Source organism: Festucalex cinctus, chromosome 17, assembly GCF_051991245.1.
Source record: "Festucalex cinctus isolate MCC-2025b chromosome 17, RoL_Fcin_1.0, whole genome shotgun sequence".
Lineage (NCBI taxonomy): Eukaryota > Metazoa > Chordata > Actinopteri > Syngnathiformes > Syngnathidae > Festucalex > Festucalex cinctus.
In genome coordinates, this window is record NC_135427.1 from 3,492,738 (window position 1) to 3,518,438 (window position 25,701).

The 25,701-nt window shown below is 40.2% G+C and overlaps 1 protein-coding gene across 4 annotated transcripts in view; it reads left to right on the top strand.

The window, feature by feature from the left end:
• The window catches only part of usp54b (ubiquitin specific peptidase 54b), a 51,091-nt gene that overhangs the window by 14,071 nt on the left and 11,319 nt on the right, over nt 1–25,701 (top strand). For 2 of the 4 annotated variants that reach the window (XR_013279531.1, XM_077503385.1), the window contains exons 4-16: nt 666–758; nt 6,329–6,463; nt 6,663–6,776; nt 6,861–6,943; nt 8,168–8,273; nt 12,019–12,165; nt 16,418–16,567; nt 16,835–17,027; nt 18,268–18,450; nt 19,842–20,061; nt 20,562–20,948; nt 21,025–21,152; nt 22,984–23,136. Coding sequence is in view for 3 of the 4 variants with exons in the window: in XM_077503385.1 (XP_077359511.1) it covers nt 666–758; nt 6,329–6,463; nt 6,663–6,776; nt 6,861–6,943; nt 8,168–8,273; nt 12,019–12,165; nt 16,418–16,567; nt 16,835–17,027; nt 18,268–18,450; nt 19,842–20,061; nt 20,562–20,948; nt 21,025–21,152; nt 22,984–23,136 (2,092 nt within the window). In the remaining variant the exon portion in view is untranslated. Of the gene's footprint in view, nt 1–665; nt 759–4,512; nt 4,687–4,709; nt 5,101–6,328; nt 6,464–6,662; nt 6,777–6,860; nt 6,944–8,167; nt 8,274–12,018; nt 12,166–16,417; nt 16,568–16,834; nt 17,028–18,267; nt 18,451–19,841; nt 20,062–20,561; nt 20,949–21,024; nt 21,153–22,983; nt 23,137–25,701 lie in introns of those variants that run through there. The other 2 variants (XM_077503387.1, XM_077503386.1) reach the window with 2 other exon arrangements.

Sequence of the window (25,701 nt, forward strand, 5' to 3'; positions counted from 1 at the left end):
AGGAGCTTGTTGCAACATGGACCTGGTTGATCTCTTATACTTTGCTGCCACCTGATGGCCGTTTTTTTTTTTTTTTTTTTAAATAACTACCATCGCTTTAAGCGACCACTTGAGGTCAGAAACTGCATCAAATATGGCGTATGCTTTAGGGTTGTACCAATCCAATTACAAGATTGTGATTTTGTAAAATAATATTATCCTAATTTTTAAAGGTCACAAATAGAGCGATATACGAATAAACAATATACAAACAAATTATATATTGCATTGTACAATAAAAAAAACAACCATAGGATACAAAATTTCATTGCTAATACAGTACTGTAATATACAGTATACTTAGTGCTTTTTTTTTTTTTACTTCTGAATATTTTGCCAAGGTATCAAAAAAATTGGGACATCCCTAGTTTATTTGTTAAAAACAAGGAATTATTTTACTTTAATATTAAAGAACAAAAAGAAAAAAAATATTAATACAGTAAATGTTAGCTTGACGTTTTTCTCATCAGCCAATATTGACCCTAATACATTAAATAGCTAAATAGGATCAAGAGAAACATAGCAAATACATGTGTAAAATACAAATTAAAGTCAACAGTTTATTTCTGTTGCATGTTCTTGCTGTTTCTAAGTTGAACTACTTTTTCCGTTGTTTTGTTCTTTAGGTTTTGTGGCATCTGGACATCTTCCGCAGAAGCTTTCGCCAGCTGACCACGCACAAATGCATGGAGGACTCATGCATCTTCTGTGCACTCAAGGTAAAAAACAAAAAAACAAAACCCAGCTTTTTTTTTTTTTTTTTTTGCCCATAATGCATTTAAAACCACAGTGACAGTTGCTTTTTCTGTGAGTGATGACGATGTTCACTGACAGCGACAATTTGTTTTCTTCTTCTGGTAAACCCTCTTGCTTATTCCTGTTACTAGAACGTTAATACATTTTCACAGCTAAAATAGGATTTATTTGGGTACAGAGTGGATGAAAATGAAGAGAAAACATTTTCAATTTTGAAACAGGATGACAGGACAATGTGGTTTACGGCAACAAATCAAGTTAGGATTAAATGTGATAAACTATAATTATATGTTCTACTAATATCGTTAGATGGGCACAGTGATTAGATCACAATACTGCGAACATAACAGCCCAATAACATAACACAACACATTTGTTGCATCAGTGGTGACCAACATGTGGCCCGAGCGAAGGCGTAGCACCGTGACTAATGTGCTGTAGTGCGGCAGCAACACACTGTTGGGTCTCCACAGCACTCCGCTGTAATTAATTGGCCTGACTGAAAGCGCCGAGCTAAGCAGAACCCACGCGCGCACACACACACACACACACACTTTGTGTCTCACGTACGCACACAAACACGCACACACGAGCGCCTACACACAAATCAGTCCGCGGCGTGGACTCCCCGCATATACACTTTGATTTGCTGCTGCAGGCGTGCACTGGCGTGTCTATAAAATAAAAAACTTCTATGTAGTAACAATTATGTATATTTATAATCACTCCGGTTTTTAAATATAGTATTTTGTGTGCATCATTATATTTTATAAATTATATTTCGTTGTTTTCGTTTTTAAGTAATTGCCAGATTTATTTTTTCCCCATTTTCACAATGAATGATTTATGAGAAATGTATTTCAAATGAGCACAATGACCTTTACCCATGGCAAGCATAGCAATAAAATAATCAATAACTGAGAAAGTACATTAAAAAAAATACAATCTGATCTAATGCGACAAAGCAAGGAGTTCCCATTTTAAATTTACATTCATGTCCATTCTAAATCTAGATACAAATACAGATTAAACTTGATTTGACTCATCAGCATATGGAGCCTGCATTTTGCATAATCATAACTTATATGAATTATAACTCCACAGTAACACCAAAAAAAGGCCGCCGGCATCTGAGATGGACTGATGGGGAGAAATGTTCTGTGGTCTGACGAGTTCACATTTCAAATTGTTTTTGAAAATCACGGATGTCACGTGCTCTCCTTTCCCAAGACAAAGCACAAAGCAAATCTATTTAAAATTGTAAGTAAGTTAGCTTTTTTTCTAGATGGCCCTGGTTGATCTCCTTTGCTCTGCTGCCACCTGCTGGCCGTTTGTGTAATAACTACCATTTCTACAACCGTTCTTTGCAGTTGAGAGGCTGCATCAAAGCCTTCTGTATGCTCTAGCATAAAAAAACAAAAAAAAAACAAAAACGTATAAATACGTCATTGGGACATTTGAAACATAAAAAAAACACGTATTTACACGTTATTGGGAGCAAATGAGTTAATTGCTCCTTTTTTCACTTCACTTCATCTCATTTGCAACACATAACAAAATAGCAAACCAAAATTGACCAAGCGACGGTTCGTAACTCCAAAAACTCGTAAACTTGAGCACACATAAGTCAAGGTACCACCGTGCTGTTCTATCCATTTTATTCCTCAAGATATACATTCTATTCATATTTCGCATGTTTTTGGATGGCACTAACGTGGATCCAGGTTTTCAGAAAGTGTCGATTAAAAAGTTGAAACATGAAAGTCACGCCAATGCTCACCCAAAAAAAAAAAAAAAAAAAGGCTACGATAGCATCCTGTGGCTTTGCCCGCTGGAAATTGCTGCAACACTTCATCTCTCTACACCAGAGAAGAATGGGATGGGAGGAGGAAGAAAAGGGGGGAGTGAAGGAGAAAGATGAATGAATGTGGGAGTTGGTGTAGATGGCTGCAAACTTCGCAATTAGACTGCCGCATGTGCTCGCACGCACACAATCACTCACTCACTCTCTCCACCCCTTCCCTTCCTTATTCCCTGCCTTGCCAACCTCCCTCCATCCCCCATTCTCTATGTAGGGTATATTCCCCCTCCATTCTCCTTGGCGCATTGCTGCAGTCATAACACGCGCGCACATACACGCGTACACACACTGTCGGCACGACTACATTACCTTTCCCAATGCCAGCCCCCTTTAGCTGTTTTATAATATCGCCTTCCTGTGGTATGACCGCCACCATCTTGCTCCGCTGCCTCCCAAATGCCAAAGGTGACATCTGAGATGAAAAACGCATCAAAAAAGAAGTGTATCAAACACTTAAAAATATGAGAAAGTCAGAGGATTTCCAAGACAGAAATTGACTGAGAGTTGTTAGCTCCACTATGTGGTCATGTTATTGGGTAGACCCTTTAATCTAATCTAACTTGGGTCCCAAAAATGAATTTCGTTTAATTCATGAAATATATTTACTTACGAGTAATTTTGTTGTCAAATCTCTGAAAACTGTCAGCCACGTTCTGCTTCATATTTTTTTTTCTACATAATATATCATAATGGGACAACACAGTCGCTAATGAGCGCTAACAGAATTGTTGAATGCTACTTTTAACTGACAATTTAACGTACATTAACATTTGTAAAGACACAAAACAAACCATTTAATCTCGGTACTTACCAAATTAAAACGCAAGCTTAGAATATATTTATCGAAGAGCACCCATGGTGGCAGGCTTCTTCTGCTTTAGCTAACGCTAACTATTACATTCGAATGGAAAGCTCCCTGGCGAACTAAGGCGGCTTAAGTTAAATTAACTTTTAATGTAAAGCAGCATTACAAACATAAATAGGGCTTAAGACTACTAAAGCTAACTATTAGAAACTGAAGAGTTATCCGGTAAACAAAGAGGCTCCAGATTTTAGCAGATGCTAACTATTAGTTACCAATGTAGCAAACAGAGGGACAACTAAAGTCTTTAAAACTAGCTATTAGTTACGAGAGGAGAGCTTTCTAATAAAGGGAGGGTTAAACATTTTCGCCAAGGCTAACTTTTAGTTACTAATGTAAAGCTGTCTAGCAAACAAAGTTATACAACTTATAAGCTAACACATTATTAATAGACCCGTCCAGTGTGACGTCACGTTGAAGTGCGCCCCTTTTTTTGTAGCTAGCGACTTCAAACGACTGGTTTCAATGATTCGCAGTAATGTAGTGTCCTACTCGGGACATTTTTTTGTGACACTTGACACATTTCCCACCTTTTAACGAAAACGCTAGCCGAAAACCAAGCTCTCGACATTCAATCGTTATGGAATGTTTACCCTCCGGGAGGCGCTGCAGGAGCTAAGCAGTGACGTCAGCTGGAAGGGTCTATAGTCACACTAATGGAGAGCTACTTAGCAAAACATAGGTGAGGTTATATGTTAAAAATAAACTGAACTGCCATGGTTTTTGAGGCCCTGCTTTAAAAAAAAAAAAACCCAAAAAAAAAAAAACCCAAAAAAAAAAAAAAAAAAAAGATGTGCTTTTCTTTGTTTGTTCCAGTTCAGTATAATCAAAACACAAAGACCAAAGGGTCATCTTTTTTTTTTTTTGCCTTTGTCAGAACAAAGTCAGACGTGCTTTTATCTCTCCAGCTTTAGATGTCGACTCCCACCCTTCTAAAATTTCTTTTAAAATTCTTCTACTCTGTGTGAACTCAAGGCAAGAGCAAGCACTTTTTTTTTTTTTTTTTAACCCGAGTTGCCTTTCGCTGTCCTGGGCACTCTGCTTTCGTTAGTAGAAGCAAGCAGTTGACTGGCATGAACATTTGCAACCGAGTGAGGTGGAAGAGAAGACGGCTATTCTAGCCGGCGGCAATTTCACCGTTGGAAGAAATATGCTGTAAAATATGTCTGTAAGTCTTCGGAATTTTGTCAAAGGCATACAACAAGCAAGTTATTTTAAGAGGATTTGTTGAAGGTGTCCCTTTTTGATATTGTGATAAACTACATTCCCTTTACTACAGCCACCATTTGGGGTCAGATCAAGTCTGTCAGCGGTGTTTATTTTTGAGCGTCTGGCTTCTAAACATACTTTTCGCCATGCAACAGTTTGCAAGGCTTTTCTATTTTGCCGCTACAAAGCACTCTGCGGTCTGTTTTTGTTGGAGAAAACCGCACATGTATTATTGATGACGTCTGCTATGGAGGCCCGGCCGCCTCCGTTGTCTCCGCGTCTGTTGCTGACACTTTGATGGGGGTGTTCCTCCGCTTCGTTTCAAGCTTCTGAGCAGAGGATGCTACCAAGAGGACAGCATACATACATGCATGTATGCATCCCCCACCGTTTTAATATCGTACCCATGTGAGTGCTTACAAGAAACATGTAGGCTACGGTACATCTTAAAGGCCTTGTCTGCCGGTTTCAATCTGGAAAAGGCACTTTTTAAATACAGGATTTAAACAAACTAACTACTTCTCAATTTACAGATCTGGGCTTCTCTTAATTTCTGGTGGTGATTTTTTCCTAAACCCCCACAACCCCAGCCTGTATTTTCCCATTTTTTTTGTTTGTTTTGTAAACAGCGGGCTGTTTCTGTGGAAAGACAGTGTTTACACCCCTCCAGCCAATCGCAGAGCGCGGGGGGGTGGCGTGTCGCAAACGGGGCCGGGCAAATTTGCCGGCTGCGTGACGTCACTTCCCGCGGCAATTTGAAAGCATGCACGGATTATTATTTTTTTACTCACTCACTCGCTCACTCACTGACGCTTACATGTGTGAAATTAATACAAGCACTGATCTGTAAATTGAGAAGTAGTTTGTTTAACTCCTGTATTTAAAAAGGGCTAAGGATGTAACGATATCCAAACATCACAATACGATGTTATCACGATATGAAGGTCACGATACGATAATTATCACGATATTGTGGGGGCGTTGGCGATATTTAAAAAAGATCACAATATTGTAAAAAAAAAAAGAGAGCTCATACTAAAAAAAAAGCACAATATTGTGCTTTTGTACATAACAGCAATGCATATAAACCACCTACAATCTCTAAGAACAATATTGAGGCACTGACTTGCTAATGCAAGCACACATTGATCGCTTCACAAGCTAATTTGGTTCCCCTTCATCTGACAATTAGCATAGATTTTAAACATAGAAGGCCAAAACATCCCTAATGAAAACTAAATTGCACTAATAAACTAGCCACTAGAGGGTGCTAGAACGTCACAAATGGAAATCAACCTCATTTTTTGAATATATGTGTTCCTTTTAAATATTGTGAACATGACGACGACGATATTGTGGCAGTTTTAATATCACAATATCACAATATTGCCCTTATCGTGACATCCCAAGACAGGGCCTTTAAGCTTCCACCAATTTTGGCCATTTTGGCTCTTATATCCTTTAAAAACCAAAGTAATATTTTGGTAACATGAGCAGTCTAAAAAAAAAAATGTTCACCACCATTTTGGATCAGCTGTCCTTTAAAATACATTATTTTTCAAACGCCATCTGATTTTAAAATCCCGTCTGTGCGTTCGCAGAGCATCTTTGCCCAATTCCAGTTTAGCAGCGAGCGCGTGCTGCCGTCCGACGCATTGCGGAGCGCCCTGGCCAAGACCTTCCAGGACGAGCAGCGCTTCCAGCTGGGCATCATGGATGACGCCGCGGAGTGCTTTGTGAGTCACGTTCGCCAGCGTACACCTTGTGGCAAAGTTAGATTGGAGGAGGATTCACAACTAATTATTTGATATGAGGGAATTGTAAAACAAAAATAGCATTTTCATAAAGTAAAAACATGCTTAGCTAGTTGCTAGGTGCAAACACCCACACGCCAAACAAACATCTTTTTTTTTCTTCTTTTCGTTATCGTGTCAGGAAAACCTTCTGATGCGGATTCACTTCCACATCAGCGCAGAGAGCCGAGAAGACATCTGCACGGCCAAACACTGCATCCCGCACCAGAAGTTTGCCATGACCCTGTTTGAGCAGGTACGTTCACACGCACACACAGACACCCAAATGTTCACAGTAAGCAAGCAGATAGCAGCTGAGTGTTTGTTTTTGCGCTCGCAGTGCGTGTGCAACAGCTGCGGCGCCACGTCGGACCCGCTGCCCTTCATTCAGATGGTTCATTACATCTCGACCACGTCTCTATGGTAAGAACGCACACACGTAAACACGTATGCACATATGAGAACAACGCACGACGCAAACAGAGGAAGTCAATCAAATACGTTGGAGTTTTGGGCAACATAAATCCATATTCGGAGCAGCGGTTTGGAGAGATGGCGAATGAGGGGGCGGTGGCCATTTCATTAGATACCCCTCTAAATGGTAATATGACCGTTGAAGGGGGAGCAAACCTCAAAATGTTCTTTACAATAATATAGGGACGCACGATAATATCGGTGGCTGATAATTATCGGCAATTATCGGCCAATTTGACTTAAAACAGATAATAGCGAAATTTGCCGATAATTATCGGCAATTTGATTTCATACAGATAAACCAGATAAGAAATCCAGCAATAATTATAGACATGCCACTTTGGTCCCTCTGTTGTGGTTGTAGCTCATATCAATAAAATTCAGCTTCATGGTGCTTTACATACATTGAAACATTGTGCAAAGTTTATACAATTTTTCAATGCATTTGTTAGACTCGAAAGCACATTTGTATTCAAGTTAATTTTACAAACAATTATCGGCTTACTTATCGGTTATCGACATCGGCACTTCTAAATTATTGGTTTATCGGTATCGGTTGAAAATAGCATTATCGTGCATCCCTACAATAATACAAAATGTTGTATGTGCTCCACTAGTCTAAACACGGCGTTCTGATTAATATTCCGTTTGTGGAGTATGAATTCAGCAGCAAAATCCACCCGTTTTTATCCATCTCAGGGGCGGCCATTTTGCCACTTGCTGTCCACTGAAAATGACATCACAGCTGCTCGGGTAATGACCAATCACGGCTCAGCGTCAGGTTTGGGGGTGTAACGTTCTGCGCTTGGGAGATGTGAGCGAGCCTCTTCCACTCCAGCCCAGTAGGGGGCAGTAATTTGTATTACAAAGCAATGTGCTAATGTCATATCACTGACCATTAGATCACCTTAAGGCATCACCGGTTTGTTTTGCCCACTTTTAAGAACATTATATCCACAAAAGGAGTGTTTGTTTTCTATAACTTAAGACATATCACAGAGGGTGCGTTTGTTTTGTTACACGAAGTCAAATCACATGGTTAAAAACACGTGGATTTTGCTGCTTCCTTCATATTCCACAAACACAGTATAACAGCTATTGAATATAGCATATTATACACATACATATCCATAACAAAGATTATGCTAATATTGTCAGTGTGTGTTGCTGCAGTAACCAAGCGGTGAGGATGCTGGAGTGTCGCGAGAAGGCAACACCGGACATGTTTGGGGAACTTCTTCGCAACGCCAGCAACATGGGAGACCTGCGCAACTGCCCCGTGAGACCACACACGCACGTTCACCAGCAGTTACACAACATTTTTAACACACAATTAACTTTTCCGTTGCCGAAAAGACAATATGCGTGGCGTCATCCATCTTATCCGCACAAGTGCTTAACTCCTTTGCTCCCAATAACGTGTAAATACGTTTTTTTAAATGTTCTAAGTGTCCCAAAGACGTATTTATACGTTTTTTTTGTTTTTTTTTTAATGCTAGAGCATACAGAAGGCTTTGATGCAGCCTCTCAACTGCAAGGAATGGTTGCAGAAATGGTAGTTATTACACAAACGGCCAGCAGGTGGCAGCAGAGCAAAGGAGATCAACCAGGGGCATGTAGAAAAAAAGCTCAATTACAATTTTAAATATATTTGTGAAAACAGATCAAAATTAGCTCTCTTCTAATGCTAATTGCTGCAAAACGGAAACAGATAGAAACATACTTTTTTTCCTGATGAAAGAAGAGACTTTAATCTTTCTTTTGATAGGTTCCGTGCTTTTATAGCAATAGAACACAATATTCTGTAGGCCTTGCAAAATCAGTCCAAATCCAGTAAAACAGCCGGGAGCGAACAGGATTGCTTCTGTGAAAATGGCGGCGAGTGAATGAGTTAATAATAAAAACGATTAAATAATAATGTCAACGTTATATAACATAATTGCAGATGGTTTTATTGTGTTTGCGTTGCTTACATAATCAACAGCTCATTTGCATGTTTTCCCCACATTTCTCCGCCGCTTTCGTCACCGTAAGCATTTTTTCCCCCGGACTTGTCCTCATCGACCCGCCGGTGTACAGTAAAGCGAGGCCGTATTCAGCTTGTTGCAGCATGACGATGCAGTGAAAAAAAAAAAAAGTGTTTAGAGACAATTTGGAATGAGAACATTCAGTTATTGTTGTCCAACTTAGCAGAGAATTTGGAATAGAAGGAAAAAGGGACTCCATGAGGATGGTGTGTGTTGTGCTGCCACATTGGGGAAGTGAATGGCTCCATCTTGGCTTCACACGGCAGCTCCTCGCTGCCAAAAAGTGTCCCCACAAAGAGGCTCCTCTGTGGGCCTTTTTTTTACAAAGCTCCGGAACCCCTCCTCATCCCATCCCTCCTGCCTCCATCATGAGCTGCTGCAACCTGTCACACAGCTCTACAAAAATACTCATAATAATAATAATAATGCACACTTTTGATTGACACTTTTGTTAGGTTCAATAAATAAATGTTTGAAGCAACTGCCACCTTTCAGACATCACTCGTTTGGAATGTCTTGTGAAATAACCGCGAGAATGGTCGTTTTTGTCCACCTTTAAGACATACCAATGATGGAGCGCTTGTTTCGCTCAACTGAAGACGCCAGTGAGGCTCGTTTTGCCCTCCTCAAGTCATCACCGAGGGAGCGCTTGTTTGGGCTACCTTAAGACATCACCTGACGATATCATAAGGGAACACTTGCCTTGCCAACATCAATGAAGGAGCGCTCGTTCTGCATCACTGAGAGAGTGCTTGTTTTGCCCACCTGAAGATACGGCTGATGATTTATTCTGCCTAATTAAGTCATCACTGACAAAGCTTTTTTTTTTTTTTTTTTTTAAACACATCCCTTAAGGAGTGCTTGTTTTGCATAACGTAAGACACATCACCGACGGAGCGCTTGTTTTGCCCACCTGAGTACATCACAACACAAGGCTCGTTATGCCTACACTAAGATTGTTATGTTCCGTGGTTGGATCCCAAAAACGCAGACGTGACTAAGATTTTAACGCTTTATTCACACAACTCGACTAAATGAAAAAAACAACGAGGCTCGCGACGCAACTCGACTAAATGAGGCACAACAAGAATCGCGAGACACTAAGCTAATTTGGGCTGTGGAAGTACACAGAGACGGGGTTAATAATCCGACAAAAACACACTTCTCAGTTCGGCTTAAATAGACAGTGAATTGATCTCATTGGTTGTGGCTAGACATGTGGGTAACATTACTGACATGGAGTTATCTGGTTGGCTGTTGACCCAGTAAAGAGATTAAAGATTCTTGACGTCAAATAGCTACTGACATCACATAGCTTAAAACCATTTGAAACTAGATGCCGATTACAACAGTTCAAAACAGACACCTGACCTCACGGTCATGACCCAAACTTAGCCCTGGCGTGACCCACTCATGAGTCAAGACCCAAACATTACCCCTGCATGACCCTAGTCATGACAAAGATATACTGTATCACCGAGGGAGTGATTGTTATGCCCACCTCATGATATCACAGAGTGAGCGCCTGTGCTGAGGCTCGTTTCGCCCACCTTGAGTCATCACTTAGGGAAGCGCTTCTTTGGCTCACCTTGAAAACTATCATTGACGGAGTGTTTGTTTAGCTCACCTTAAGATATATTACAGAGGGAGCTCTTGTTTGGCCTACTTCATTGAGGGAATGAGCACTCGTGTTGACCACCGAGGGGGCGCTTTTTCTGCTCACCTTAATAGCTGTAACCGTGCTGCAAAAAAATTAGCATTATTATCTATGTCAAGGCCTAATTGTTGTCCTGGGTTGCACTCCGTGCAGGTATAATTAATGAAGTTCTCCTGCTAGGAAAAAAAAGTGGCTGCATAGGTTTTGTGCACTCAATTATATTAGTTCGATGTAAATTTGAATATTTGACTCGCACCGCAGTTACATATCGGATGCATTGAAGATAATAAATCATCATTAGTGCTCCATCGTTTGCTGATTGATTAAATGTGGATTATCTCCTCTCTGCGGTATCTAATGAGTTGCGAGGAGTTTCCACGATCAGTATTCTGCAAACCCGCACTTTCATCTGACCGCCGGTGCAATTATATAACGGTGCTGGAAAGGTCCTCTTGAGAATGGAGAGGCAGACCCTGGCAAAGCATCATCCGAGCCCGCTCCCCATCCCCACACTTCCTCAAAGAGAGAGTCCAGTGTGTGTGTGTTGCGTATGTGTGAGTGGGAGGCTTGTGTTGGCAAAGCCCACCGGTCGCCGGGGTGTTCTCAGGCTGCTTCCGAGGCGGCAATGCCAACACGTGTGCGTGTGTTTGCGCGCTCCAGCTCTGTGGTAGGTCATGACTCAAAAGGAAGCATCCAGTACATGCAGTCCTGAACTTGGCAGAGAGCCCCAGGGACAAATATGTCCCTGTGACGTCCGCATCCGTTCATAATTATCGTCATTAACTCATTCACTCCCAGCCATTTTCACAGAAGTAGTCCCGTTCGCTCCCGGCTGTTTTACTGGATTTTGACTGATTTGGCAAGGCCCACAGAATATTGTGTTCTATTGCTATAAAAGCATGGAACCTATCAAAAGAAAGATTAAAGTCTCTTCTTTTATCAGGAAAAAAAGTATGTTTCTATCTCTTTCCGTTTTTCAGCAATTAGCATTAGAAGAGAGCTAAGTTTCATCAGTTTTCACAAATCTATTTAAAATTGTGAGTAAGTTAGCTTTTTTCCTAGATGGTCCTGGTTGATCTCCTTTGCTCTGCTGCCACCTGCTGGCCGTTTGTGTAATAACTACCATTTCTGCAGTTGAGAGGCTGCATCAAAGCCTTCTGTATGCTCTAGCATAATAACAAAAAACTAAAACGTATAAATACGTCTTTGGGACACTTAGAACATTAACAAAAACGTATTTATACGTTATTGGGAGTAAATGAGTTAACATCAAGTTATGATGAAAAGGACGCACAGGAATTGAAAATTGTTTCAATACTTTTGTCTTTTTACCCTCCCAGAGTAATTGCGGGGAAGTGTTGCGCATCCGCCGCGTGCTGATGAACTCGCCGGAGATCGTGTCTATCGGGCTGGTGTGGGACTCGGACCACTCGGACCTGGCTGAGGACGTCATCCACAGCCTGGGCACCTGCCTGCGCTTGGGAGATGTAAGTGAGCCTCTTCCACTCCAGGCCAGTAGGTGGCAGTAATTTGTATTACAAAGCAATGTGTTAACGTCATATCACTGACCATTAGATTTATTTTGCCCACTTTTAAGAATGTTACATCCACAGAAGGAGTGTTTGATTTCTCTAACTTAAGTCATATCAAAGAGGGTGTTGCTTGTTTTTACACCCTAAGACAGGGGTTTCCAAACTACGGCCAAATATTAAAAATAATTTTTCAATGCTGTTTTATTAAAAAAAAAAAAAAGAAAAAAAAAAGCGGTTAGATTAAACATTTCTAGCTATGCAAAGACACAAATTTGCAGCTAATAATTCAGTTCCAGAAATAAAAATAGTTTCATCCACTTGTTTCTTAGTGTCAACATCACATTAATTAATGGTTAATTATTAATGGAAAAAAATGTGAAAACATCACATTAATGGTTGTTAATTAAGTGTGGTCAGTTGAGGACAGATTGTTCTTGTGGTTCAGAATGTCAACACGGGTCACTATTTGCCTTGTGACTGTTAGCAATTTTCAATAAGTAACACAGTACATTATATCAACAATTTACAATTGCTTCATTGATTTTTACCATGTTTAACTCATTCACTGCCATGGACGGAAAAAGACGTAAAATTATGATTTTTTTGCTGGTCTGGCAATGAATGTGTTAATAAATAACTTAAAAAAAAAAAAAAATCAAAGTGGCCCTTGCAGCTTTCTATTTTTCTGTATGTGGCCCTCAGAGGAAAAAGTTTGGACACCCCTGCCCTAAGAGAACACTAAGAGCACGTGTTTTGTTACATAGAGTCAAAACATTTTTTACACCAATCTTGAGATACTGCTCTGACTTATTTCATGCACCATGCTACTGAGGGAGCACTTGTTTTTTTAATAATTTTTTTTAAATCTATTTTTGTATTATACACTGCCGTTTTTTTTTTTTTTCACCCAAGATTTTTCTGACATGCTTCACTCGGACTGAATATGAAAAAGTTGCACCTCTGACCTCCAAAGGTGGCGCTCCCACAAAGGGAGTAACCTTGGGATTGAGGACAGGGAGGCGGTTAGTGGCCTGAGCTGATGAAAACCTGGTGGACTGAGGACAGCGTGGCAACGGGAGGAGGAGGGGCTGCGGTTGTCATGCCAACGGGGCACCTTTTCTCACCCGCTTGTGCAGTTGGATTTTGACACATTTCATGGGTTGTGCTTTAAAAATTGGTCCACTGAGGCCAGTGAATGAGTTCACCGCATAGATGCACATCAGTGAGAGAGCGCTTGTTTAGTCGACCTTAATATAGACGATTGAGGCAGTGCCATTTATTTATTATTTGCCACCTTTAGACATATGATTGAAGGGGTGCTTGATTGGTCAACTTTAAGACATAGCCCTAAGGATATGCTTGTTTTGCCCAGCTTAAATCATATCACTGAGTTCACGTTTGTTTGGCCCACGGAGTGAATGATTATTTTACCCACCTTAAGACATATCACCGAAGAAATGCTGGTTTTAGTATTTTAAGACGTATCACCAAGGCAGTGCTTGTTTTTTAATCTCTTCATGACGACCTGAGGGAGCACTTGTTTGGCCCACCTTAAGGCATGACACTAAAGGACCCCCTTTTTTTTTGACAGCTGCACCATGATTGAAAGAGTGCTTGTTTTGCCCACTTTAAGAGATGATGGAGGGAGCGCTTGTTTTGCCACCTTGAGACATATATCACTGAGGGAATGCTTGTTTGGCCCACAGGTGGACTGATTGTTTTGCCCGCTATCACTGAGGCAACGCTTCTTTTAACCACCTTAAGACTTAACACCGAGGGCTGTGTTTTGGTATTGGATCCCATTAACTCATTCACTCGCCGCCATTTTCACATTTCGCAATCCCGTTTGCTCCCGGCTGTTTTACTGGATTTTGACTGATTTTGCAAGGCCCACAGAATATTGTGTTCAATTGCTATAAAAGCATGGAAGCTACAAAAAGAAAGATTAAAGTCTCTTCATTCATCAGGAAAAAAAAAAGTATGTTTCTATCTGCTTCCGTTTTGCAGCAATTAGCATTAGAAGAGAGCTAAGTTTCATCAGTTTTCACAAATCTATTTAAAATTGTAAGTAATTGAGCTTTTTTTGCAACATGGCCCTGGTTGATCTCCTTTGCTCTGCTGCCACCTGCTGGCCATTTGTGTAATAACTACCATTTCTGCAACCGTTCTTTGCAGTTGAGAGGCTGCATCAAAGCCTTCTGTATGCTCGAGCACAAAAAAAAAAAAAACCCCAAAAAACGTATAAATACGTCTTTGGGACACTTAGAACATTAAAAAAACGTATTTATACGTTATTGGGAGTAAATGAGTCAAATACATCGACAGAGCACAGACATTTACACGTTATTCCTCGGGCGGCCCTCTCACGCACATACACACACGTGCCGCAAAGCAGTGTCATGACCGAGCGATGTCGGCGCATTTCAATGCCGCTGTAACATCTCAGGCACACTCATTCTAAAGTGATTCCCATGAATAATGCATAAGTCAGCATTATAGCGTGTCAAGTTCTTCTACACCCCCCCCCCCCCCCCATACCAACACCACCACCGCTGCCAACTCCTCCTTCCATCATGTCGGCTTTTCTCCGCCTGCTGTCTGTCATCCCTCATCCCCGAGAAGATGAAGCTTGTTGTCACAGGCGTGATGCCTTTTTTTGTGCTTTTTTTGTCACAAGAAGTGGATCCATATGCCCCCGCCGCACCGCCTTCCACTTCCCGTCGCCGTTTCTTTTGGTCTTTTCTCCGTCGCTGAGATGATTAGCCCATTTGCGATAAATAGAGGACAATCTGGATAATTACGTGCGTCGTGCCTCTTAAATGAGACAATGCGCCGCTTAACGCGCAATTCCGCTGAATGGCTTCGGGTTTTCAGACAAAAGAAAGCCGTAGAATCTGGCTCGTTCGGAATATTAATACAATATATTAGAGGGAAAATGGAGAAGGGCACCTGGTGAGTTGCTATAACAGTTTCCACTATTCTGGAAAGACTTGACAGAATTTTTGGACTGGGACATTTTTAGGATGAAGGTCACTGGTGTACTGTATGTGATTGTGTTTCGCCAGACTAAACCCATCCAAGGAAGCGTTTTCATTTCATGGTCCAAAAATGATTCCAGAAGAACAGTGGTGGAGTTCAACTTATGATGGAGTAATTCCACAATAAAGAGAAGACTTTTGTCTACTGTATTTTGGGTGTTTCTCCACATTTATAGAGTTTACATATTTATATTTAGAAATTAATAAAACTAAAATAAAAATATTTGTAACTTCTGTTGAACCATGTAATCTAATCCATGTAAAACATCAATCCAGCCACACATTTTCTATATAAATTAAAATAATGAAAAGTAATAAATATACATACATATACATGTACATGTATAAACATATGATACAAACTAATTTTTTAATTATTGATTATTTTATTATGCATGCACTGTTGATAACCACAATGTATTAGAAACATTGACAACAAACTATTATAAATATTAATTCTGTCAGACAAATTAATACAATTTAATAAAATCATGTTGTATAAAATTATTATACAGTACTACGGTATATATAATATACAGACATACATAAAACTTATTTCTGCATTTTTACGTTTAGAGATAACCAAAATTTTGGAAAACCATAATCACATTTTTAAAATAGATTTCCTGTAATTCTTACCATAAAACAATAACAGTAAAAACAAAATTTATATTGTGTGTGCAATTACCGAAGTTAAATTTTAAATATTAGAAATAGATTATCCTTGTCAGAAAAATTAATATAAATTCATAAAAACGTGTTAAAAAAAGTACTATAAATCATTATCTATATATTTTAAATAATTAAAATATAAAAACAATTTTTAAAAATTACATGCACATTTAATATTATACTTTTTGGTTTAAGCTTTAATGTGCTGCATATAATATACACAAAACCAAATATAAATATAACGCAATTATTAAAAACACAATCCTTGTTATGATTGATTTTTTTATCTATTACTTTAAATTAACCAAAATATCACAATCTATTGGAAAATGTTGGTGCGCAGGATTACTGCATACGGCATTGAGGTACAAAGAGAACAAAAAGAAAAAAGAAAAAAAACTGCTGCTGGCATTCACGTGAACTCATCTGTCTCACGCTGCACACCTCTCCCTCTCTTCCCCGCATCCCTCCCTCTCTCTCTCCCTCCCTCGCTGTAGTTGTTCTACCGTGTGACAGAGGAGCGGGCTCGCCAGGCAGAGCTCTACTTGGTGGGCATGGTGTGCTACTACGGCAAGCACTACTCCACCTTCTTCTTCCAGACCAAGATACGCAAATGGATGTACTTCGACGATGCCCACGTCAAAGAGGTGACTACATCTGCGCGTGTGCCCGTGCGTGCGTTTGTCTCCACATGTGATTGTGTGTTGAGGTCGTTTAGATGTGAGTGGTGTGTAAGAAGGTGCCAATCAGCGTAAGTGAATGTACTGTATACGTCCTTGCTCACATGATAGCAACACTGCAGATGTGTCTGACCTTCTGCTTCGGGCGATAAATTCAACATGGTCTCTCTTAATATGGATTCATTTACATACGTGCGACTAAGGGCGAAAGCGGGGGTTCCTGTGTGTCTCCAGATCGGTCCTAAGTGGAAGGACGTGGTGTCCCGCTGTATCAAAGGCCATTATCAGCCCCTGCTGCTGCTCTACGCCGACCCCCGTGGGACGCCGGTGATACTGCAGGAGAGCGCCAGCCCCTGCGCCGGCTCCGACCCGCCGCTGGAGCTCCAGCACTGCAGCAGCAGGGCCGGCTACGACAGCGAAGACTCGGGTACACGCGCCGACGAACATCACATCGCAGTGCAGGTGATAGGGACTGCTGCAAATTGCGGGAAAACCTCAAGTTACCGACTCGCTCCCTCTACAAATGTTTCATTTAAACCACAACTATGCCACAAACTATGATGCCAAACCAGTATGATGTCACGGATTAGCTGCAGCACCAAAGGATACAGTTATAAAAACCACAGATTTGCTTCTATTGTGGTCTTATTTATGATTTATAGAAAGTTGTTCAGCCCTAGATTTTTCTCATGCAAAATATAGTGTACCCTGGCTCTCATCTTAAATCAGGGGTGCACAAACTTTTTCCTCTGAGGGCCACATACAGAAAAATAGAAAGCTGCAAGGGCCATTTTGATTTTTTTAAAGTTATTTATTAACACATTCATTGCCAGACCAGCAAATAAAAATAAAAATCATCATTTGACGTCTTTTTCCGTCCATGGCAGTGAATGAGTTAAACATGGTAAAAATCAATGAAGCAATTATAATTGTTGATACAATGTACAGTTACTTATTGAAAACTGCGAACAAGGCAAATAGCGACCCCTGTGTGCCACTATAATAGATATGCCTCTCCACTGAGCAGCAGCTGATCCCAACTTGACATTCTGAACCACAAGAACAATCGGCCGTCAACTGACCACACTTAACAACCATTAATTTGATGTTTTCACATTTTTTTCCCCATTAATAATTAACCATTAATTAACGTGATGTTTTCACAAATTGGACGTTGACACTAAGAAACAAGTGGATGAAACTACTTTTATTTCTGGAACTTAATTATTAGCTGAAAATTTGTGTCTTTGCATAGCTAGAAATGTTTAATCCACCCCTTTTTTGTTAAGCAGCATTGAAAAATTATTTTTAGTATTTGCCGCGGGCCGCCGACAAATGTATGGCGGGCCGCAAATGGCCCCTGGGCCGTAGTTTGGACACCCCTGTCTTAAATCAACCAGGATAGGCTCCAGCTCACTGACTGGATGGATGGTTATTAGGTTATTATGTCATATTGTATCACCTCATCTTCGAATAGTCTGCCAGTTGAAACAAAACGAAACAAATGCAGCACTTGAGCTCAAACATTTGCCCACCCTTGGATTACACACGTGCGTCGATCATCCGGAGGTCGACCTTCAACCTCCTAATCCCCCCCCCCCCCCCCCGACATCATTTCTCCTCAACATATGGGAGCCGGGGATTAACCGCCAAAGGTCTCCCTTTAGGTCGGGAGCCGTCCATTTCCAGCGACACCCGCACGGACTCGTCGACGGACAGCTCCAGCCACCGCGCCTACCGCAGCCGGCCGCTGCACCAGTCCACGGGCAGCCACCTGTCCAGCGACTCCCAGACCACCGTGGTCTGCAACTACGATCTTGGAACGCCGTCGCACGCTGCCGACACAGGAGGTACGGTTTCGTGCTTTGCTGAGCTTTAGCCGTACAATGGCGCGTCGCTAGCTAGCTAGCTAGCATGGGACCCTGGTTTGAAACACCTAAAGTGAAACTATAATCCTAGTTTGAAACCAGGTCAAGGTCCTTGTTTGAAACTCTAACCTTGGTTTGAAACCCTCATTTCAAACTTTGATCCTCGTCAAATTAAAACTTTAACCCAAGATTTAAAATCCATTTTGAACCCCTTAAGCCTGGTCTGAAACCTTAACCCAAGCTCAAAACCTCAATTTGAAATCCTAACCCAAATTTGAAACCCTTATTTGAAGCCCTAAACCAGGGGTGTCCAAACTACGGCCCGGGGGCCATTTGCGGCCCGCCGTCCATCTTTTAGTGGCCCGCGACATATGCTAAAAATGACATTTGACTCAGTTCAAATAAAATAAAAATGTTTGGAGATGGTCAAAGTAACAAGGGAGGGTGTCGAAAAACACAGGTGCTATTAAAGGTTATTTTAGTTAACTAAAACTAATTAAATAAACTAAAATTTAAAAAACAATTTCGTTAACGAAATAAAATAAAAACGAAAATGCTTTTAAAAAAAACGAAAACTAACCAATTACATTTTATATTTAAAAAACGAGCAAACCATAATTATAGCAAAAATATACTTCGTGTTAGTCTTTGGTGTGATTTTTAGTAGATTTATTTTGATATCAACTGGGATAATGACATTTGAAAGTATGTCACACAGAAGTGATGTCATCTAGCAACAGCCAATAGAAAAGCACTTTCAGATGACGTCGCTCCCATGGTGTTTTTTTTAATATTGTGCACAAGTAAAACACATTTAAAAAGAATAACACAAACACATTTAAATAAATAACTAAAACTAATACTGAAACTAACTAAAACTAAACTAAAACTAAGCATTTATTAAGGAACTAAAACTAATAAAAACTAACAGAACCACCCTGAAAACTAATAAAAAACTAACTAAAATGAAAAATTCCAAAACTATAATAACCCTACTGCCATATTACAAATAAATTGGTTTATATACTGCAGCATTTTTTCTAAATATGCAAAAGAACAAATAAATTATTTGTACAATTTTTAGGACTAAACACAATTTCTCTTCATAACATGATGTGGCCCTTGCGTCCTCCTGATTTTCTGCATGTGGCCCTCAAATGAAAAAGTTTGGACACCGCTGCCCTCAACGTTGTTTGAAACCCTAATTTCAAAATTTTAAACCAAGTCTTGAAACAATGTTTTCAAATATTAACCCTGGTTCAGTACCCTAAATTGAAATCTAAATCCTTGTTTGAAACCCTACTTTTAATTTGAAGCCTTACACACATGAGATCCTTCCTCCCCCTTATGAGCTAAATCCTCCCCCCCTACAGAGTCAGCAGTGGAGGGCCCTCCCCGGCCTCCCTCCCCCCCCCTGCAGGAGTACAAGGAGACGGCCGTCTTCCTGCTCTCGTCACGCCGGCCGCTCACCTCCTCCTCGTCCTCCTCTCGGCCCCTGTCCTCCTCCTCCTCTTCGGGGGTGGGAGGCTGCGAGAGCGGGGTCGGGGCTCCCCACTGGGAGGATGAGAGCACCAGCAGCGAGAGCAAGTCCAGGTACTGATCAAGTGCCGGGAAGCAATGCTTGAATAAAAATGCTCGCTATCACTGTTTTTTTTTTTTTTTTTTTTTTTTTTGAGAGCTCACTATTTATTGTTCTTACCGATTCAACATGTCATCATCATTTCTCTCTCTTTTTTTGTGTGCATGCGTTTGAGTTTGTGCTCCTTAGTACACCTGAAACCTAATAAAGGTTAACCTTAACCGGATACTTCAGAGTCTCGCCAGAGTCGTGAAATTCAGAAAGTAGGTCAGGAGACCAGAGGAAAGATCAAAGGAAAGAAAGATGAAGCAAAGTGAAATCCAGCACCAACCAGAATCTGTCACCAACCTCAGTAACTTCTAAATTCCAACAGATTAGGGAGATCTCAAGAGACCAGAGGAAAAACTAAAGGAAGGAAGGAAGGATAGATGAAGCCAGAATTGCTCACTATCCTAAACATGGCCGCTAATTGGTAGTCAGGAAGGGACTGACAAGACCTCTATTTGTGGTTCAGTTCCTCTGGTGGCTGCTACCGCCCCACCTGGAGGCCCCGGAGAGAAGCACTGAACATCGACAGCATCTTCTCGGGCCACAACCAGCGGATCAGCTCTCAGGGCTACCACACCCTACCGGGACCCTCTCACCCGCCGCCACCCCAGCCGCCGTTACCCTGCGCGCGGCCCACCACGCCCACCCCGCGGAGCTCGCAGCCTCCGGAGGGCAGGGAGGTTGCAGAGCTGGAGGCGAGATTTGGGCTGGTTGGGCAGCCCAGATCTCTGGGACGGACGATGGGCCCCCCTGCCCCTCCACCTCTGAGGGGGGTGGAGCACCAGCCCCGCCTGATACAGAGGATGGAGAGCGGCTACGAAAGCAGCGAGAGGAACAGCAGCAGCCCTGATAGGTAGGACAACACATGTAATATAGCCGGCTAAATAATTCAATCAATACTTTTTTTTTTTTTTTTTTTAATCCATCAGGGAGGTTGGGCAACAGAAACGGGCACTGATGTCCGGACCCTCATGGCGCTCAGTGCCCAAGTCAAAGAGCAGCGGTGCCATTCTGCAGGAGCTACCTTTGCCTGGCCGGTGTAGCGCCACCAACTCTGGTAGTGCTCGTACTATTCTCATGTTTTGGTTCATTAATATAAAGTGGAGCTTTTTCAAACCTAACCAAAATTGCTTAGGTCGTTCCTGAAAAACTCAAACCCAGAATAAGGGTGTGCAAGCACATGTGGCTCTTTAGTCTCTCTCCTATGGCTCACTATGGATCTCTTAAAAAAATAACATTAGTAGAAATAAATTTTTTTTTTTTACATATTTGTTTTTTATTTTTTAGATAAAATATTAAATTCATTATTGATTTACATTTTTAAAAATGAATAATTAAATGTTCAAAAAATGTCAGCCAAATTGATGTCAGAAAAAGAGACGAAAGGTAGATGAAAAAGTTTTCAAAATTACCTAAAAAAAAAAGGAAGAGGAAAAGAACAAAATTGCCAAAAATGTCAGAGAAATTCATTTTTAAAAGGCAGAAAAGAAAGTGTACAAAAATAACCATAAAATGTCCAAAAACAAAAGAAGAAAGGTAGAAAATGAGCATAAAATGTCCACAAAATTGCCAAAAATGTCAGAAAATTGATAGCAAAAATGTCAAATAATAGCCATAAAATGTCCCCAAAAAAAAAAGGTCAATTGACTTTAAAAAAGGCACAAAGTATACGTTCAAAAAGTTACCATGAAATGTCCCAAAACAAAAGAAGGTAGAAAATTAGCATAAAATGTCCACAAAATTGCCAAAAATGTCAGAGAAATTCATTTTTAAAAGGCAGAAAAGAAAGTGTACAAAAATAACCATAAAATGTCCAAAAACAAAAGAAGAAAGGTAGAAAATTTGCATAAAATGTCCACAAAATTGCCAAAAATGTCAGAAAATTTATAGCAAAAATGTCAATAGTCATAAAATGTCCAAAAAAAGGGAAATTGACTTTAAAAAAGGCACAAAGAAAACATTCAAAAAGTTACCATGAAATGTCCCAAAACAAAAGAAGGTAGAAAATGAGCATAAAATGTCCACAAAATTGCCAAAAATGTCAGAAAATTGATAGCAAAAACACCAGAAAAAAAAAAAAAAAAAATTTTTTTTTAAATCGCTATAAAATGTCCCCCCCCCCCAAAAAAGAGAGGCAGAAAATGACTATAATATTATGAAAATTGCCAAAAATGCCAGAAATGACAAAGGCATAAAAGTATAGAAATGTTTGAAAAACAAAGTATGCCCCCACCACTGCTACTAGGGGTGTTAAAAAAAATCGATTCGGCGATATATCGCGATACTACATCGCGCGATTCTCGAATCGATTCAATAAAAAAAAAAAAAGCGATTTTTTTTTTTTTTTTTTTTTTTTAAGAGCTCAGAATTGTTCATTCGGTAGTCTTACCGATTCAACGTCTTATCATCATTACCTTTTTTTTTTTTGTGTGTGTGAATCGATTTTTAAACTTCCATTTTTAATGGAAAAATATTCAACAAAACGTCTGACTTCGGGTTAGGATTCACACCTTGAGCATGGAAGAATGTTATATGAACGGAACATTAAGCCTTAATATTTTTATTTTAATGCTGTTCAAACATGAAACAGATTACAACCTCTATAAGACTGAAATTTCAGATAAATAAATAATACATTTTCATATAAATCTTACACTCTACAAGCTTACTGATTAGTATTTTCTAAATTTGAATGAAAAAAAATCGCAACAATCGACTTATAAATTCGTATCGGGATTAATCGGTATCGAATCGAATCGTGACCTGTGAATCGTGATACGAATCGAATCGTCAGGTACTAGGCAATTCACACCCCTAACTGCTACCATAACCAACAACTTCCCCAAAGATTCTCAGCAAATGTCTTGCCACTGATTTGTCCGTCTCAGGGCGCAGCGAGCTGGACGAGCTCCAGGAGGAGGTGGCCAGGAGAGCCCGCCAGCAGGAGCAGCAGAAGCGCAAGGAGGCAGAGCAGGAGGCGGCCATGGGCTTCAACCCCAAACCTAGCAAATTCATGGACCTGGATCAGCTCCAGCATCAGGGTACGACCAACGCACACGTCTTTGGCTCGTAGTCGTCACTCTAACGATAAATTTTGGCTCGTGTGATGTCACTACGAAAGCGTGTCGTTTGGTCGCGAGGTCACTCGCGTCTGTAAATGTCTGTCTGACCTCCTCTCTTGTCCTCGGTCCCATCTGCTCGTCTGTCTCTCCATTTGGTAACCCCCTTCACCGCTCAGCTTTTTGTTACACACAAACACACATCCGCCGACCTCCATGTCACACTGACCTTTGGTGGTGTGAGCGCGGCGTGCGGAATGCGGATTTTGGAGGTTTTGCAAGAATTGTCTACGGAGCCTTAAAAAAAGTTTTGAATGTGCTGATTTTTTTTTTTTTTTTAAACCAAAAGCCTTAAATCCCTTTTTTTTTTTTTTTTTTTAAATGACACAATCCTTAAATGCATCATATAAAGGGGATATATTATGGAAAATAGACTTTTAAATAATTGTAAACAAATAGTTGGGGCCCTGGAGCTCCTGCCCACTCTTAAAGTCGCACTAAGGAACTTTTTAACCTGAATAAAATATTTTCATAACTCTTCCGATGAAACCACCAAAAAATAAAATAATACACGCTTGTCCTCATGGGAAATGTGGTCTTCCTTCAGGGATAACATTACCGCTTTTGTCCATATGGCATCGCCATGATCAACGTAAAATGAAAGTTCCTTAGTGTTGCTTGAAAGTGTCAAACACGAGTAATTCTTCAATTATCTTGATGCAATATGACGACCATGCCCACACCAAATTTCTTCATCGATGACTTGGCAGCTAGAATGGTTGAATTTCCAAAGCACAATCCTCAAAAGTCAAGAGGTAATCACAGCTGCAGTGTTAGCTAGCGCAGATTAGCATTAGCATTCGTTTTTGATAACAATGATATTGCAATGCTAAGGCACTGACATTGTATTTGGCGATTAGTGGTGTGTAATACTGCAAATTTTGGTATTGATCCGATGCCAAGTAAATAGAGGGACAGTATCGCCGATATCGATAGATACTTTTTCGCCAATTATATGCTGTTCAGAAACTACAAATACAAAAAATAACTAAAAATGCTGCCTTCATCACTTCTTTTTCAACCTAAATAAACAAGATGTTCATGCGACAACAAATATAAAACAACATAGGCCTACCAAAAAAAATCTTTTTTCAAGTACAATACATACAATCTACTACAAAGATGAGATACTAAGTCAGGTGATGGCACACGATCGAAACACATATATGATATGATATGATGTGATATGCCCGTTATCTGTTTGACCAAACCGCAGCAGTGCATAAAACAGCAAAACTGAAACTAAACTACTAGATCGATATGTTAGTACCAGTTTCGATCCGATATCGATATTGACTTCAATATTTGGATCAATCCGCCCACCTCTATTGGCGATGTCATCTGCCTACACCGCGACACTAATTAGCATCCACCAGTAATGCAATGTGATGGCCAATTGCTGCTAAGTGAAGTAATAGCGTTAGCTTCTTACAAACTGCGCTAACTCCTTGAAGTTGTTGGCAGGGTAAGGAATGTTTGTGTTTGGCAAGGTTTCTACGCGCCAGAAAAATGCTTTCATATTCTATTTGTTTTCCATACTCTGGGCTCTGTCTCCGCTAGTACAAGCAAGTAGCAGGTTGCGGCGAACATTCGCGTTCGAGCAAAAAAAGGAAGAGGAGGCGGCCGAATGCCAGCAGGAAGGAGCCAGCGAAATGCAGCCCATTGGCTGTCAATCTAATGAAAGCTGGGCTTGCCATCGGCCCAGCAGTAAGTGGGACAAGATGGCGGCTGGCTCACTGCATGAGACAGAAAATAATATACGGTAAAAATATGTCAAAAATTACCGATACGTGGGGCATTTTGACAAAAGCGAATTTAATTAAAAGGGCAGAAAAGAAAATGTTCAAAAAGTATCCATACAATATCCAGAAAACAAAAGCAAAAAAAAAAAAATCACGAAAATTACCATAAAATGGCCACAAAATTGCCAAAAAAAAAAGATCAGAAAACTGATTTAAGAAAAGACAGGAAAGGTGCTCAAAAAGTAACCATGAAAATGTCCAAACACAAAAAAAGAAATCCCAAATTACCGTAAAATGTCCACAAAAATGCCAAAAAGTCAGGAAATTGGTAGCAAAAGAGGCATAAAAAAAAAAAGCAATAAAATGTCCAAAATAGGAAGGCGGAAAAGCAGAAAATGACCATAACATGTCCATGAAATTTCCACAAAATGTCAAAGAATTTAATTAAAAGGGTAGAAAAGAAAATGTTCAAAAAGTATCCATACAATATCCAGAAAACAAAAGCAAAAAAAAAAAAATCACGAAAATTACCATAAAATGGCCACAAAATTGCCACAAAAAAAAGATCAGAAAACTGATTTAAGAAAAGACAGGAAAGGTGCTCAAAAAGTAACCATAAAAATGTCCAAACACAAAAAAAGAAATCCCAAATTACCGTAAAATGTCCACAAAAATGCCAAAAAGTCAGGAAATTGGTAGCAAAAGAGGCATAAAAAAAAAGCAATAAAATGTCCAAAATAGGAAG